Source organism: Pseudopodoces humilis, chromosome 2 (assembly GCF_049639895.1).
Source record: "Pseudopodoces humilis isolate 2021_Gansu_Grassland_sample_001 chromosome 2, ASM4963989v1, whole genome shotgun sequence".
Lineage (NCBI taxonomy): Eukaryota > Metazoa > Chordata > Aves > Passeriformes > Paridae > Pseudopodoces > Pseudopodoces humilis.
The window spans coordinates 9,746,418-9,765,511 of record NC_142201.1 but is presented as its reverse complement, the minus strand read 5'-3'; the positions used below and the strand labels follow the sequence as shown (position 1 = coordinate 9,765,511).

The following is a 19,094-nucleotide window of genomic DNA, read 5'->3' as shown; positions in this document are numbered from 1 at the left end:
AGAATTGAGTCAGTTTTGTTATTGAGACACAGTGCTTCTATAAACAATGACAAGACAACCAGGTCTAACACCTTTCCCACAATGCTTTCTTGCATCTAAAAAGAAAAATAGAATGACAAGGAAAGGGAAACACTGTTAGCAAGCAGCCTCTTCCCAGCAAGCAATAACAGTAAAGCCAAGAAACCTGAAAAAATGCCCCAACAAATTCCTGCCAACTCTGCTGAATTCTTCACGATGTCTTCTATGCAAAAGTCTTCCTGTTCTTAGTCCAGGCTGACAGTGGAAGTGATTAGTAGGGAATTGATTTACCACTGTAAATTGTCAGTATTTCTTATATAGAGCAGTTAACCCAATGCTGTGCTTCCACCTCTAGAAACAGGCAGTTATCTAGGTTTTAGAGCAGATTCTTGACTACTAAGAAGACTAAAAAATTTAGATTCAGAGCAGACTTTTAAAAAATATATGGATTAATTATGTCAATTGAATAAGCTGCTTGTGACCTGCAGGGATTTAGGTAATGTGTGAACTACAAAATTCTTTGGAAGAGAAAAACACCCAGTTGACTTTTTAATCACTAAAATTTTATGTAGTAACATTCTTGTTTTAGTTCTTTCAACAAGCTGTATTGATTTTGATTTTTTTTTTCCCCACAGAAATCATGACAGTATTAAGTAAGCATTTCCATATATATTTTTATTGAAACTCTATACAGCATTATTTTCCATTTTATTTTAATTAATTAGAGGGCAGAAGGAAAAGCAAGTTAAAGCTTCTGATATGTAGGGTTCCATGACATTTGAGGATAGAACCTGATGTCATCTTTCCCTGAGCTGATCATACATAAGAACAGAAAGAATTTCTTGCCTATTATATAACTATACAGTCTCTCTGCCTCTCTTTCCTCTTCTCAAAAAATTCTTATTATACTCTGTTTTATCCAAAAATCAATGATAGGATGATGTTTAGGACACCCAGGGTCAGATCCTGCCATGTTTTCATTTGCTAATCAATACCAGGGCAGAGTTTCCAGTGAAGAAGGTGTAACACAGAATAAACCACAGCTAGGGCACTGTAGGAATTATCTGCAGCATAATACCAATTACAGGAGCAGCAGCTTCAGCTGGGATGGGGAACTGCTCTTCCAGAGCTGGCAGCGCAATCACTGCTCAGAGCAGTCAAAGCACGATGCTGTGGGGGGTAATGATTTGAATGTGAAAACAATAAAAAAGTATTTTTCATTCTTAATCAACAGGAGTGGAGGTTAAATACTGTGTTCTTCAAAAGGAGAATGGAGATGCAAAATTGAAGTTTATAATTATTCTAATTAGAGACAGGGTAAGGATAAAAGGTAGACTGCAGCCTTACTGTGCAAGATGAAGCTGGTTCACATTTTAACTGCATACACTTTAGTGTGAAAAGCACAATTGTTAGAAATATTAGTAATAACAAAAAAGAGGTAATTTTTATTGGCTTACCTGGTTTAAAAAAAAAAAAAAAAGGAAAAAGAAAACAAGCAAACAAACACAAAAATACCCCAAAACCAAAAAAAGCCCCAACCAAACAAAAACAAAACAAAACAACCCCACAAAAAACCCAAACAAAAGAAAAATATCCCCCCCCAAAAAAAAAAAAAAGAACCAAAACAAACCCAAAAATCCAAACACATTTTAATCACCAAAGTGGTGTGTTTCATGTATTATTCAAGGATGGTGAAAATAATAACTCTGTATTTTCTTCATCCCTCTCAGTCCCTGAATAGCAAATGGGATTCTGAGAAGGGGCAATATAGACTAGAGCTTTAACCCACTAGAAAATCATATGTAAAGGGCTAAGGTGACTCACAAGACTGCACTTTAAAAGCCTTTCAAAATACAATGCTTGCCTGCAATTTCACATCAAGCCCATCTTCAAAACATGTTAAAAGTCATCTCTTTTCCAAGCAGAGAGATTCAAATCTTTTTCATCATCTATAGGCAAACATATGTACAATGTGTGTATAGCACTTCAGTAGTTTTATGACATTTTATTTCTCATTTATACAGCAGCCTTCCTTTAATGCCAACATTTATTACTGTCTTTGGAAATGCCCTCTGTCCTGATAAACTCATAATTTTCCTTTACACTCACTTTTGGAGCTGTTCTTTGATGAAATTTATCTCTGTGAGTGGGGAAGTTCAGATGAGGAATAGTGTTTTCCTTAGTTTGGAAAGATTTTTCAGTACAATATAATGGAGCATAATGTACTCAGCAAAACTGGTTTTAGAGCTTCTGGAAGCTCCTCACCTAGCCTAAGCAAGCTGTCCTTGTCCTTGATTCCACTGTGTGGTCAGTGAAGGAAAGCTGACATTTTCATGATGAGGACAAACTGCTTTTTAGATTTCTCTCTCTCTCTCACACCCTTGCCATCCAGTCATTTGTAGCAGGAGCTTCAGCCATGTGTTCTGATTAGATGCTTGAATTCAAGAGCAATTAATTCTTTTCCTTTGAGATTTATAACTACTTTATATGTCTAGTTGGAGAATCATCTTTGAACTGAGCCTGAGGTTGCATCTTCCATTTAATTTCTTATTTTGTTAACAAGTTAATCATTTGATGACACTTTATTAAGAGGGGAAATAACTAAGGACAAAAATGCAATTATGAGGGTCCAAAATTATTAATCATAGAATCCTGTAGGTTGGAAAAGACATTTAAAAACATTGAGTTTAACTATTGACCTCGCTCTGCCAAGTCCACCACTAAACCATGTAAAGTTAATTTTGAAAGCAATATCTAAGCTTGATGAATAAAACATACATTTTCTGATAGATTTTAGTGGAAAATATTCTGGTTTTCACCCTCTTCAGTTCATTATTAGAGAACATAGTGAGATCTTGCATTTTTTCTTGCAGTGTAAACACATAAATGAGCTCTGTAATGAATACATGTAAAAACTTCACTGAAATTATCTGTCCTGCCTAGACAGAAACCCAGGGTGACAAGTACATCATCAGTATTTCACAGAAGATACATCTGAACAGAGCAACGGTGCCTTAGGAACGGGTCCTTCAGTCAGGTCTGACTGTGCAATGTTTCCAGAAGGTGAAGCAGCATTCCCATGACAGCGCATCACTTCTGCCCCAAGCAGAGCAGCTTCTCCTTGGAGGAAAAGCTTATCCACTGTGTGCTCTGCTGTGATAGGACAGCTACAGTGTTTTGGGAATCCAAAGCATCTCCCAGCTGTGCTGATCTATGTTGACAGCCTCAGGGCTGCTCACTTCATTTTCTGTAATCTAAGTTCCATTTTCAAAACCAGTAATTGCATTTAGGAGCCATCACCAATCTGACCAGGACTTGAACGATTTGGAGTGACTTACCAACTTCCTCAAGTCATGTGATCCTAGCCACCCCAATTTCAAAAATGAATCCCTGGAATTTTCCTCTGCTTTGAAACAGGAGGTTTTCTACAGCAAATATACTTCAATTAAATCTTATTTTCAGCTTCTAAATGCTGTGTACACAACATGGCTTTTCCAAGTGAAATTGTGCCCGTCCCCCATTTTCCTCCCTTATATTCTCGCAAACTGATTTTTTCAACTTCAGCTGCTTTTTCTAACTATCACAGAGCAAACTAAAATATTAAAGTATGAGTTGAAAGCAAGGTTATTAAGAGGGATTCAGATTACTACATGAAGTATAGCAGCTTTTCTTTAATTACCCAATCATAATTTGGTAGGTGTATTAATAGAGAGCAACAGAAAAGGGCAGCATTAAAGGGAATTTAATCAAACTGACCAGAACTGTGAGAGACCCGTATGGACAGGACAGAGATACCTGCTGTAACATTCAGCTCTGTGCTGTCTAATTAAAAAGCCTTAATATCCATTTCCCTTTTACCAGTCATACAATAACAGCTCAAACATAACCCAGTTATGAAGATAATGAAAGGGAAAAAAGGGAGCTGGTTTGGGTTTAAATCCAGTAAGAATGAGATGCTAATAAGATGTCTAGGTAAAATAGTTGGATATGGGTTTGGTTACTACACCAGAGCACTGAATTTTATTATCTGGTTTAAATCCTCAATTTCTTTTATTTAATATATTACAGTTAATTAAGTGATCAAAATAGTAGCAAGTTATATTTTTTCATTGGCAATTTTAGTTACAGGTATAGATTGATTTCTTTATTTTTCCAAGAAATTTCTCTTTTTATAGTCTCACTTTTTAACCTGAAAAAAAGCCTATCATATGCAGAAGTAAAATAACAATTATTTATAAACTTTTAATGTTGAAAAAAGATTCCACTTGAAACAGTAGACAGTTCTTGAACTAATTTCAGACTATGTGTTGTTTCAGAGAGACAGATATAAAAAAATGCTAATGTTATTACAGGTTAAAAATAAATTAACTGGAAAAGTATTTTCATTATGGTTTGTATCATCCCTGAAAACACAGTAAACAACCCAAGCAAGTAATCAAAACTATAAAGAGAGATTAAAAACGAAGGAGATAAATAAAATTCTGGAAAGCTATATTACAGTTGTATTATGATGTCCTAAAAATAAAAAATGTCTTAAGCAATAATGCAGGGGAAAAAATTAAAACAAGATGACAAACAGCACCAGAACTACTTTAAGCATTTGACTGTAAAAGGATCTGATTGTCACAAACTGATAAAACTGTTTTTTACAAACCTGTTTAGAATTGCTCTCCACCTTCTGCACAAGGCTTTCCCAGCGCTGGGCAAAATTTTCAAGACGACTTTCCAGCTTTTGAGCCACTGCTTTGTTTTTCACAGCTACAAGCAGATCTTGGCTGAGCAACTTCAGCTTACTCATCATTTGCCTTTTCATTTCTAGATCTCCTTTTAGGATCTGTTAAACAAAGTAACAGAAGGAAGAACACACATTCATACAAAAAAAAACCAAAAAACAAAAAAAACCCAAATGAAAACACCCACAAAAAAGAAAACCAACAAACTTAGAAGAAAAATAATAAGGAGAATATCAGAAAGAGCTGAAAATGGGTAAGAGTTCCTGTAATTTCATGATGTTGTTTCCATAAAAACTGCTGGTAGAGCTTACATAGCAACATAACACAGCAGGTGGAGAAACTCCAAACTTCACAGCAGGCTTCAGGTGATGACATGAATCAAAAAGCTAACACTTGTGTTACAGGAATAACCTTAAAACTGCACCAATGTTGACAACTATATCAACATGTCAAACCATCTTTCTTTAAAGTTACAAAGTATTTTGTTATATATTGCATATTGAAAAAACAGTTTCCTAGAAAAGTAATATTTGATCCCAAACAAGGATTAAAACATACAAACAAACAAAGAAAAAAACCCCCTCAAAAAAAAAAAACCAAACCAAAAAAAAAGCACAACACCCCCAAAGCAAAGAACCCAAACACACAAAAAAACAAAGCACACTGTGCCAAGGGACCTTGATACTCCTGAGATCTATACATGTGAACCTGCCTGTGAAATGGCTATTCACAGATCCAAGGGGCATCCAGAGCTCCAGCCCTTACCTGTGTTTACCTTTTAAAACTTTAACTGGTTTACTTCACTGACTTCCATTCCTTAAACATTCATTCTCTACACCCTAATCCTACTAACCATGGCCAAATTTTGAACTTTCTATGCAGTAGTGGATTGCATTCTAATACCCAAGGCATGAAAGGAATAATCAAACAAGTGGTTAGACAACAGAATTTAGTCTACATATACTTTTCTGCAGTATATGATAATAATCCAAAATTGTAATTAAAAATACAATTCAGCAAAAGAAAGATTCATTGTCTTTGTAATCAGTACTCTTTCTCATCAGATTTGATCTGAAACATCATAGTTAGTAATGCTAGGTACAGTTAATATCAAAATTCAAATTGATCTATCCCTGAAAAGTAGAAGCTAACTTTATTTTGAAGAATCTCTTCTCAGAGAGGTAGGAGACCTAACAGATGGAGGAAAGTAGATGCAAACCAGTTTAGCATGTTAAATTTCAAGCACTGCTATATTTGACCTTTTTTTACGCCTACAGCATCAGAAAAAGCTCATGTGGAGGCCACCATACACTGACTGGAATAATAACAAATGGTATCCTGTGAAACATTAGTTAGTTCTGAAGAGCAATGTTTGATTTCCAATCATCCCAGCCCACAAGAGCTGTATAACACACTTGTGAGCTCAGCATCAATCCCAGATACCTGCAGCACAAGCAGAAAGTGAAACACTACAAAAAGAATAATGTTAATTTTTTTTTTTTTTTAAGATACTGCTCACTGCAACTTAATATGCTTTTGTGACAGCTACAGTCAATCTGGAAAACTATACTGGGAGATTCTGTTTTCACATTTCTTCATTAAAAACCTGTCAATGGGCCACAATAACCAAAAATATACTCTGAGGTTTTTTTCCAGTACAAGAATAGACCTAAAATAATAATAACTGTAAAATATGTAATTTCCCAGTTTGAAAGGCAAGACATGGTAGTTTGCTTTATGAAATTAATTATCAAATATATCTCTCATAACTTCAACTACATGATGTAAACCCTGATATTTGAACAGTATAAAGTGATTTCCATATTTTTGGTAATGTGGTTCTATTTTGGGGGTTTTAAGTTTTTAGTTCTTGCTTTTTTTCTTTTCCTTAAAGATTAAAAAACTTACTTTGTTCATTGTAATAGTCTAACCAGCACCACCCACTGTAAAGTTAGTTTTCAGCTGCAAAGAAATTTATTCCAGTCAAAAATAGTGTAATATCTAACTTATTTACTATATTTAAAAAAGACCCAAAAAACATTAAGTGAAGAAAGAAAATATTTAACTCTATATTAATGCAATATATACTATAAATATGTAGAGGTAGATCTTGTACACCTTTGCAATAGCTTTCAGTATTTTTTACCAAAAAACCCAAAAAACTGAAATATGAAAACTTCATTTTACAGACTACAAAACGTAGGCCTAGACATGAAAAGAATCTATCAAGCTTTTGCCATACACGGCACCAAAATTCCACCTCAGTTCTACATTCTCAGTGCATCACATCTTCCAGCTCAGTCCATGTTCTATTTCACCCTACACCTTATGTAAGAATTAAAGAGTAAATTATAGAGTCAGTGAACAAATGGTAGGTGGAAAATTAAAAAAAAACAAACAAAAGAAATCAAAACAAAAAGCTCAGTTGTTTTAAGGAACTATTTTAAGAAGTAGAGCAACTACCCACTAAACTGTTTTTCTGACCTTTAAACTAGGAAGATCCCAGAAGAGAGCTGATGACAAAGAAGATAAATTTTCACATACAATACTGAATAAATCCATTGAAATAAACTGTAGTCTGTGGAGGACCCCACAGCAGAACAGGCAGATGTGCTCTGAAGGAAATTATCACCCTGTGGAGAGCCCACACTGGAGCAGTCTCCAGTCCGTGGGCATTAATGTGAGATAAAAGTCAAGTTTATTTCCTACTGTGAACAATATCTCAACAGACCCATTTCACAACAGTAACTTCAGAATGGTTAGGGCCTTGTAGGAGGGTTGTATAATTTCAAATCAACAGTCACAATGCCAAATGTTTTAATAAATTGGCTTCAGAAAATTCCTTCCAGTAAAAGAGACTGTCTAAAGAACACAACCATAATTTGGCAAAGTTCTGCATATGAGGCAGAAAACAAAGGCTGGAAGCTCTTATGCCATATTACAGTATCAAACCTAAAATTCTTAAAGTCTAACAGGAAAAAAAAAAAAGCTGTAATTTCTTGCTGGAAATGACTGGACAACTGAGGGATCAAGATACTATATTGTTAAGAAAATATTTTTTCTAAGTGAAAAGATACATTTTTATTCCCTCACAGACTTGTTTTTACAGTTCAGACCTAATTATAAGAGTGATCCTTGGTGACAGCTTCTCCTCTACTACATTCAAACACATGTCAAAACAAAATATGCCAAAAGACATGCAAGTCAGGGTCAGGACTGATCCTATTTTACCCTATTTCTAAAAGTCAGTCCAGGAGGAGAATCCATTCCCTGCAAAAAAACATGTGGCTGATACATTAATACAAATTCCCAAAGGTTCAGACAAGACTAAAATAGTAAATTGTCATACAAAAAACTTCTAGCAATTGGGAATTGTGTAAATGTAAAACCATATCACTGGAATTTGGAAATGATTGCTACTAGGTCTGAAACTTGATAGAGGGGATTTCGAAAGTAAAAGCTACTTTTCTGCTTCAAATCGAAGATACTAAAGAGACACTTCTAGCATACCACCACTATTTAAATACCTAAACTATTGCATTATGAAACTTCTTTTTAAAAAGATCAAAAGTTATTCACGTGTAAAAAAGAGTAAGTTGCAATTAATAAACTCCACCTGTTCTGTTAAGGATGACATGACTCTTGTTGAGGTTCAGGGCTATGGAAAACTCATTTTATTTACTATTTTATGTTGTTCCCTCAGGTTCCTGCAAGACCACTATTATTTCACGACAATAATGCTTAACAATTTAAACTGACAGCATAATTTTAACATAATTTTAACTTCATAAGAGTTCATTAATGTAACTGGTGAAAATACTACAAAAGTGTTTCTTAACATCATATTTTCAATACCAATATCAATATGAAAGGTAAACTGGCCCTATCTTTAACACTTCCTTAATAGTCTGCTACTTCACAGTTTGTGGCAAACATTTCAACCCTCTGTACCTATCTCCTCTAGCAACCTTCTGAAATACAAAAGTACACATTTTTTGAATAAATTTGAATTTCTTGTAATACATTTTTCTTCATGAAGGTACTCTAAAGCATCCTGAGCTGTCTCTAATCCATGACACGTTAAAAGCCTGCCTTGAAGTCAGCTTCAAGATTGCTTACGTGTCAGGTTGGTAGAATTTCCATGTATATACACTGAGGCAGAGACATGTTTTCTTTCCTTTATAAAGAAGATTACTTAATCCTAAGCAATCTTTAATCAAAATCCAAGTCTGTGTTTCAAAGTGCATGTTTTTATTAACCCCTAAGGAGCTGCAGAAGGAGTAAGAAGGGAAAGGACAAAGAAACCTATATGTGTTAGTATAATAATTAGCATCTCAAGATTATGCTGAAAATCAATCTTTTGGTTCTTAAATTAACTACTGAGTCATTCTATGAATCGAAGAAACATCTACCAAAAATTCTGGACCACCTACAATTGAACAATCAGTCTGTAAGTTGTTTTTTTTTAAACTGTATAAATTTGTGTATGTGAGGATAAAATAGAGTACATTTTAGAAATATCATAGTTACTAAACTTCCGAAACATCATGGTATTTTTATCAACTCAAAGCCTGAATGTTTCTACTTTTAATACAGAATGATGAGAAGGATGCAAATACTAAATTAATTTTTAAAGATGTAAGGTTGAGCCTTAGCTACATATAACCTAGATATGTATCCCAGTAAAAAAAAGTAATGAACAATATATAATTAATTGAGATGCCATATTTATTACTTAATAATTAATAATAGCTAATTAATAATAAAGAAATATTCATGCCTGAAAAGATTCCCAGTTTTGTTCCTAATAATACATAAAATAAATATAAAATAAATATAAAATAATATTTTACCTATTTTAACCAAAGCATAGACATGACTGTTTCTTTTCCCCTAAATGCTAGGCAGTCATCATTACATACAGAAATGGCACATACTATATCATTTTCTTTACAAAGGTCCTACTGCTGTAAAGCCATTGGCAAGTCTAGGCTGCCACAAGTTTTTCACCTCTACAGGCACAGCCAGACCTGCATCCCTCCCACAAAGACAATGGTGGAGAATTTGCTGAAGAGTGAGGTGGAGAACGGTGAAAAGGATGAGTTTTGTGCATGAAGCTACATTTCTGATGTTGAGGTACAGTTGTAAAGCATCACTGATTTCAACATTTCATAACTTCTGAGCCTTCAGCTTTTTCAATTTCAAGGAATGTATGACAGGGTTTGCTGTAGGATAAGTACTCACATCCATATTCCTTTGCACGTGTGTATATATAGTCTCACACGCAATAAGCACATCAACACTAGCAACAAAGAAACTTTCACTATAAAAGCATACATATTTTTAAGATACCCAAATGCTGTTTTATTTCATGAACTTTTGACTGAAGATGCAACCAAGAAAAGCATCTCTATCTAGTGGTTCCTTTATCAGCAAGACCAACCTATTCCATCCACAGGAGGCAAAGCCCACCCCCTAAAGTATGAAATAGATATTCTATCAAACTGTACAGTCTGAGAGCAGGGTAAAGCCTGTGCATGCAGACTCAGATTAAGGAAGCTGAACATAAAACAGAACAATGAAAAATACATACAGCTAATTTGCTTAGATTGGTCAGCATTTCATTCTGATCTCCAAAGCCAGTTGTATGAATTTTGCTCACAGCATCCTCTTTCTCAGTAAGCCATGCATCAAAAAGGCACTGAAATAAAATTGGAGAGAAAAAGTCAGGCCTTTCCTGTATATATTTATATATGTAATATATTATTATATTTCCTATAATGTTTCGAAGAGCATTCCAATTTAGAACTTAAAAAGTCACCCACCTGCTCTTCTGCAAAATGCTGCCATTTGCGAAGAATGTCCTGCAGAAGGACCCACCGTTCTTCTGTCCATCTACAGATGGCTGCCCACCGTTTTCCAAAGTGCTGGAGAGAAAGAAACACAAAGGAGTTTTGCATTTGTTAACTTTTTTCTTCCTAAATGAGAAAACCTGTTTTCCCTATGGCATTACAAGTTTTTTATGGAAACATTTTCCTTATTCACTTTTCTCTCAGGCATATGGCCTTAAAATATGTTGCATATCACACAGAAATAGATTTTACGACCATTTGAAATAGAATCAAAATGGAGAGAATAGGGAAACCAATAGATCTAAACATAGAATATTTTAATACTAATCTGCAGTTTTCTAATAGTTTCTAATCTCTAGTACTACACTTTCAAAAACCTACACTATTTCAAAATTTTAAGACCAACACAGAACTACTTGAAACATAAACACAATGGCCAAGGATGTGGTCAAAGCTCAAAAAAAATTGGCTTTTAAATTGCATCATCAGTACAGTTGGTCAAAGCTCTTACCTTTTTTAAAATATTGCAGTGGGAAAAAAACCCACCCTTATAAAATTCCTAGCACACACTAGCACAAATCCCACTGAGGTTTCCCAGGTATTTGTAGCATGTGTATGCATTTAAATTACACAAAACACCAACCATCTTATTCTCTTCTCCCTTATTTCAGTTGATGATAAAAAACTTCACTGCAATAGTGACTTAATTACCCCTGGACATTAAATGCAATTTATTGAGCTGCTCCAAAATTAAAATAAAAAATTACATAAATTACATATAAACATCTGAAAGCTACTCTATACTACTGCTATGTTCCTAATTTTTCATCTACTTCAAAAGAAAATCCTGACAAAAAGGTAATAGTTTCTTCCTTTTTCCTTATTTAATTATTTACTTAATGACTCATATGGGTCACCTATAATTTGAGATATTATATGATGCTATATATTTTGTATTTATGTATTTTGCATAGAGATAATGATTTAATTTTATCAAAGCTGTAGCATCCAAATAGTGAATTCTTAAAAGCACAATTAAAATTAGAGCTGTATTTTCTACCAGAATGAAAAAAATTAAGTTTCACTTCCTAGGATATGGAAGATAAAATTTCAGAATGCCATCTGAATTTGTTGCATTAGCAGTTTTATGTCACAGTAAAAAATCAGCAGATACAATTTTCCATTTAGTGGACACTAAAATCATAAAAATATTTAATTGAATATTTTTCACCTTGTTGATTACTAGTTCAAAAATCATAAGAATATCTTTCCTCATAGCTATTTTATAAAAATCCTTATACCAGAGTAACTTTTAAATAGCTCACACCCTGACTTTTCTTAATGATTGACATGAAAAAAACAATTTTCTTTCAACAACCACAATAACATTTCCATCAATTAATGATATTGATATTGATGATTAGTAATCATTATTGATGGTTATGGTACACCATCAAAAGTATTTTTTGTTTGGTCCTCTTGAAAACACCAAAACCTCAAGAGAACAAGATCTAATACCTGGCTCTGCATTAACTCTGAGAAATATATTGATTTGCACAGCAAAAAAGTTAATATGAAGTACCATTTTTAGCATATGATTTCAGAGCCACAAAACCTTTTTTTTTTCTCCTCAATAATTTGACAAGATCTTTTATTTTAACAAAGTAAGCAAAATGACCAAGTAACAGCACTGATAAAAGTGCTGATTCTGTGAAATACCTTAAATCTTGTTATTTCTCATGAGAAGCCATAACAACCATGAGAACAAGATACACTTTTTGGTTGAATGGATTTTAGACATGAAGTTTCAAGTTTGAAATATCATATCAGGGCTGTTATTTATAAAGTAGTTATGATACTAAATCTCATGGTGCTCAACTTGAATTCTCTACTCACATCAAACAGTAGCCTGTGTGATTCCCAGAAACTCAGACTGCTCCAAGTGTTCCTAACACTTGGGAAAACCAATTTTCATAGAAATTGTCTGAATCCATACTAACAAATAAAATGCCCTCCTGTTAAAAAATGTCTTTTCTTACAGCCTTAACTTGAATAATGTACTGTAAGCCTGCAACTAAGAGCTTATTTTATAAATGCTTTTCTCTTTTTAGGTATAGCTACCCACTTTTTAAAATAATGAAAAAAAGTGGAAAAATGCTTTTGCCTATATCCAAAATTAATAATTAATTCTTTACAACTGAATATTTAGCTCATTCACAGAATTTCTACCAAACACCAATATGTTTTGTGTGCAGTTCTGAAATGCTCAACATTTCATACACCAACATACAATGTGGGAGAAACAAATAGGATGAACTGAAAGCAGTGGTCAGGTCCCGCAGCTGTGCTATTAATGAGACTCGGGGTAATGAGTCCCATGGTTGGAAATCTGGGATGGAGAACTCCAGGCTGCTCAGGATGAAAAATATTCTACAGGGAATTAGGCAAAATTTCTAAATCAGTAACCCTTGCCCTTGTGGGAGATTTCAACTTCCCAGGCATCAACCAGGAATATCAAACTGTTGTGATAAGCAGGTCTTGGAAACCCCTGATGTCTGTAGGATGCAGCTTCCTGTCATAAGTGCTCAGTGAGTCAACTGAAATAGTCTATTCATTCTTTAACATTCCTCACTTATTTTGATGTATTTTTACAAGAACTACCCATATATCATCTTCAATGAAATGACAGTACCCTAAATAATATGAATATATAAGCCTGGAAAATACACTCTCAGCTCCTTTCCCCCAGCAGGGGAATAAGCCATCAAGTAGCATTTGTTAACATTTATTCCAGATTTCTTTCTAGCACAGACCCTGACCCTTTGAAGCTTGGGGAAGCCTCTAATTTGAGCTAGCCCATGAGAATCCTTAAGAGACCTGTTTTCTGCTGGGTATAATTAGGGAAAAAAATCCCCCTGCATTCATGGCTTCTGTATGTTATCCAGCTATTTCTCTCAGCTGAAAATAATTCCCCACATATTTCTTGTAGAAACAAGTCAGAGCACAGCAACAGTTTTGCTACTAAAGTGGTTTGATTTTGCAGCATTAAATATAGATTTGAGCCTTATTCTGCAGCTGCCTTGGTAAATCCGTGGATTGAGTTTGATTGGGGCACTCAGAGTTTTAAGGCTAAATAGTGGGTTCTCAGTAGCAGCATAAACAGAGCCTCTCAGTATGTCACACACTGATATGTTAAATCAGCAAAGTAATGTAAAAGAAGGTTCAATATTCACATTCACCCGGTCTAGCTGTAGTCTCACAAAGTACTTTAGGGGAACAGCTGTTTCTAAGAAAAAACCTGATATTGTGCAGAGTTTTAATTTTCCAAGCAAAAGTAAATTTTCAACTAATAATTTGTTTCAGGCGACACTTTTGGCTTCTGTGCCATTTATTGCCTCTTAAATACATATGTTTTTGCATAGGCAATAACTATACAGTTAGTTTAAAATCAGCATAAATTCTTGTCAACCTTCCTGAGACCTAAAATCTCAAAAGGTTCTTTTTAGGCTTTAAAAAATTGTCTTATACTGACATTTGGAAAAAAAAAATACACAATGCATACATAGATATTTATATGTATGAAAATATTTTGGGAATCACTGCCCCAAAAAGAAAGGCATAACTGAATTGCAACTGCTTGGGAAATGCATCTTTGACTATTACATGGAAATAACTGCTCATTTTCTTCCTAATCTGATCCTGACCAGCACCTCAGTGAGCCAGTCTTATTAAGCTCTTTTGTCTGACACTTCATGCTCTTATTTTGTTCTACTCTTAGAAGTCAGACTGACAGATACATAATCAAGCTTGGAACTTTCCTCCATTGTGTTTTTTGTAAAATGCTCTGATAGTTGTGCCTGTCAATACATTTTATCTCCTGTACTTATATTCAGACTGCAAGTGATATGAAAAAAAAAAAAAAATCCAAACAGTTCCTGTACACAAAAGAGGCGTAATATTTCACTAGGAGAGCAAGGGGACTGTGGTAATTCTGTTTTCCTGGCATTAAAGTATGCAAGTTTCCACACCTCTGTAACACTCTAAATGCTATAGCTTTATATCTGTACTTAGGTTTTATTAACATCTGTAATGTTGCTACATGTTTTTTAACTTCCAGAGCAATGGTATTATTACATTATTATATTTTCTCTCAGATTCTTCTGTAACAAACTGTGAATAAAGGATGTAACAGAAGAGAAAATGGACTGTTCCACACCACCCCATGCTCTGCTCAGATGTGGCCTGTGCTGCAGGGTGAGGGGACTCAAGAATTATCTTTCTAGCATCTTTCAAGGAATGTACTTTTTCCAAGATAGTAATAATTGGTGCTTTCTGCACTGGTAGAGTTACACATTGTATATTACCACTATGTTTAATTTACATTAATTATTCATTATGTTTCTTTAAGGTATTGCAGTAATATCTGAGTTCCATTTCATGCTTTATTCCAATATGACTCAGCCAGAGTTTTTGTACAAGATACTAATGTTACTTTTTCAACCACTGTAATAATCTGGGATGAAGTTGTGTCACCTGATGTTCCCTTAATTCTTCTTTCTGAAGATGTGAAATTAGATTGTCTAACAATCCACCAACCTTTAATTTGTTTTTCCCATTATTAAAAACTCATTTCTACATCTTCTAATTCATGAAGTGCCATAAATATCAAATACTATTAATTATTTTCTCCCTTCTTCCATTTAAGATATTTTACGAGTTTAGCTTCTGGAGCTGTGTTCTTGCTAGGAATCTGCTTTATTCCACTGAACAGTTGCAAGGAGCTGGCAAGAAATTCTGGAAGGTTAAGACTATTTTGGGCAGGTGCACCACAGTTCTGACACTTAAGATGAAGTCAAAAGAAATTAATAATTATGGATCAGTAGAGGCTATATTGTTATCTTGGCTGGGTTGAGCTCCTTGAGTGACTAAGTAGCTGCAGTGCAGAAAACTGAGAATTACATTTGAAGTGGCAGTGCTCAGCATCTTAGCCAAACCTACTCCAAATTCCAAACCAATTACTAATTTACTGGTATTAGTATCCAAATTATCTACATTCAAGGCAGCACACAAGTATCTGTTTGTGCTACAGCTATATCTTCTGCCTGAATTTATTGATAGCTTCTCTAGAGAAGCCCTGGGTATTAATGATTTAGAACCCACAAACTCTTATTTTCTTAGGTACTAAATCAAAATGAAAGAAAAGCACTTTCTCCTTTCTGAAAGAGAAAAAACAGAAGGAATCTTGGTTTTAATATTACCATTCCTCTTGAGCTGTGTCCACAGAGAGCTGACCACCAACACAAAAGAACCCTCTTTCAATGTATCTTAACATTAATTATGGACTTTTGTTTATTCAATTTCATTCAGAAGATACAGTAAGATCATTGGAATGTAAATAATATAGCATTAGCAACTTTTTAAAGATGCAAGTGAAATAGTGAACTTTTACTATGAGCAAGTTACTGTTTGAAAAGTTTTTAGAATATCTTGGCTGCTAGCTCTATCACAAATGTATCTCCAATGTGTCATTTTTTTAAAGATACTCAAGTGATTGCATTTAGAAAATACAATTAAGTGATAGTTCCCATCATTTCCTAAGAAACATGACCATGAGAAAATAATGGGAAATAAATTATGACTTTCCCCTCAAAAGTGCTTTAGAAAAATACAGAATAATCTTAATACTTCCTGATAACTATTATTTATCTACAAATTATGATCCTGTACACATTCACTATCTTGTTTTGCTTACTTTTAAAATTTCCTATTTCAATTTTTTGGGACTGGTACTGCCATTTAGTTATTACCTGAAGCTGCTCTTCAAGTGCAGCAGTAGCTCTGTCACCACTGTTTTCATCCACCACCACTACCATATGGGTTAGGGAATTCACCTTGACTTGTTCCTGCTCCAGATCTTCTTGAAATGCCTATAATGAAAGCATATCTGTTAGAGAATGTGTTCCAAAGTAAAAAAAAAAAAAAAAAAAGCAAAATTAATTGTACCATTGACTGATTAACTTGCATAACTGACTAATTATGAGAACTCCAGAGCTTAAAGTTACTCACAAGTCCTAACTCTTAAAACAATATTCCAGACTGAAAATTTTGCTTGAGAAATAATTTTTTTGAGTTTATGTATCTGATTTACAGATATCCATATAATATGTATACATATCAATAGCCTGCAGATTTTAAATAGCCACTGAATTCAATTTTATACTTCATACAAATGTATGAAAATATTTATTTGTTTTTCAAGATTGTAAGAATACTAAAAAAAAATATCACATAGGTTTGATTAAACAAGAACTTACTAACTTCAGCTTGGCACCCCTATACCATTACTCATATAGGAGAAAGCTACTCAGGAGGTGACCCACCATTAGGGAAGTCATGCAGCACCCTAGTTTCACTCAGTGCAGAAACCAGGAAACTAAACAAGAAACAAAGTAATTTCATTATTTCTGCATGTCTGATGAAAAACTTGCTTGCCCTTTTTGTTCCTCATTTTCCATGAAAGATGGAAACACTCCTTTGCTATAGTTAAAATCAAAACCAGTCCAGCTCTGGCATCAGGGAACTGAGCAGCCAGACCTATTTTCTCTTTCCTTTGCTCAGGTGCAGCAAAAACACACAACAAAAATGTAAGGAGCTAAAGTGGTGTTTGGTAATGAAAATTAAAACCACAGAGAAGACCTCATAACGCTTCCCTGAAAAAAAAAAATAAAAAATCCCAAGGTATCCAGGACTCCATCTTGCCTGTCACACTTTTTAGGTGTCTCTAACTTGCTGCAAACCAGCAAAAGAATGGGAGAAACCAATGTCCTTTATGTCCTCAGTACTTCAGCTGAGTGTTCTAGGGATTAATGCATATATACTGGAATAGTTACAGTCCAAAAAATAACATGGTCACAAGAGAAACCTTGACTGTGTTACCAACTATGTTGAATTTCACAATGCTGTGGTTTTCTGCTGCTTTTTTAAGTAGGGTAATTCGCTCAGTTATTAAGTCCTTGCTGAAAATAAGGTCATGCATTCTAAAACTCTTTTTCAGAAGACATCTTACTTTTATGTGAAAATTTAAAAAAAATGAATACATTAATACCAAAACATAATGTGGTTATAAGCAATAGGAAAGGAATTTGCAGACTACTTTGTTTTTAGGGCATAAATATCTTACCACTCATTTCAGAGTTAATTTCCTTCATGGGCATATTGAGACAATACAAGAATCTTTCTTTTTCTAACTTTCATGCCTGTGAGTACCATTTGCTTCAGAGAGCTAGACTATAAAACAATTCTCAAGGACTGCAAAGTGTACTAAATTGCTAGAGTCATCCCTGGAATTTAGACTTCTCAACATTTTATGAGGCAGCATTTGAAAGGGAAGAGGAAGCAGAGCGGTCATGGATTAGAGTGTATAATACAGCTCATTTCCCCCATGTTTAACCCCCTCTTTAAGCCATACAAAACAAATTCATTGCTCTGTAAGTCTACAGCCGTGGACAAGGTGACTTTTATTTCCTTATTAGCTGGAATCTGACAGATGGCATCCCAGAACAAAACCGGAGTTAGCAGGAGTGGATGGCACTTTGGAGGTGGGAGTCTCACACACATTGTGAAAGACTTGAGAAGTCATGGAACAGATGAACCAGAAAGTTGAATCATTATCTAATGCTCAAGCAGATTCAATTTAGTCTGAAGTAAAAGACTGTTCTTTATAATCTAAGAGTCTATTTTTACCATGAAATTCATTGGTGAGAATTGTTTGTTTACACGATCTTGTTGGAACTGGAATTTATGATGGACAGTTTCAAGGAAAGAGCACACTGTTCAAATCATTTAAATGGAAATTTCTAACAAGTTGTCCTGAGCTTATTAGAGAAATAGCAAACTTTCAGAGACTTAAAATGTGAGATGGATGTAGGGGTTGATGAATAAAGATAGCAACAACAGAAACTCATAAAACTCCACAATTCCTTTAATTCCTGTCTATTACCTTACACAACTCCAACGTAATCTAGTTCAAAATGAATAAAAATGCCTACCAAAGTCATCCAAAGACAAATCTATCCTGATATTTGGACACTGAAGAAGTGTCTCACTCTACCTCATAAATTAATTTGAAATATTAAAACTCCTAGCACTAAAAAATCTTAGATGATTTTAGAAAGTTAATGAAACTATAAGAATCTACTAACTATATATGGTATAATAATAATTTGGAATAATAAAACCAATGCAATTAAAAGCACAATTTTTAAAATTAATTATAACATTTTCAATACAATATACTGCTTGAAAAGCACAATAGTCCTTAGATTTTTACTCAAAAGTAGCTTTCTTTCTTTACAAAATTTTAAGGAAGGGATAATTGTAACAGAAGGAAAAGTACTTATAACACTACTGCAAGAAAAAATATTTTACTGAAATATTTAACTGGTCTTCAAAAATATACTGTTTATGCCAGATTTCTAACGAAACTCTGTAT

The 19,094-nt window shown here is 34.2% G+C and overlaps 1 protein-coding gene across 9 annotated transcripts in view; it reads right to left on the bottom strand.

The window, feature by feature from the left end:
• DMD (dystrophin) overlaps nt 1-19,094 on the bottom strand; it is a 1,137,330-nt gene that overhangs the window by 675,937 nt on the left and 442,299 nt on the right. For all 9 annotated transcript variants that reach the window (XM_088068904.1, XM_088068916.1, XM_088068923.1 and 6 more), the window contains 4 exons: nt 16,411-16,530; nt 10,577-10,678; nt 10,345-10,452; nt 4,673-4,852 (listed from right to left, as the gene is read on the bottom strand). In XM_088068904.1, the coding sequence (XP_087925030.1) occupies nt 4,673-4,852; nt 10,345-10,452; nt 10,577-10,678; nt 16,411-16,530 (510 nt within the window). The remainder of the gene's footprint in view (nt 1-4,672; nt 4,853-10,344; nt 10,453-10,576; nt 10,679-16,410; nt 16,531-19,094) is intronic.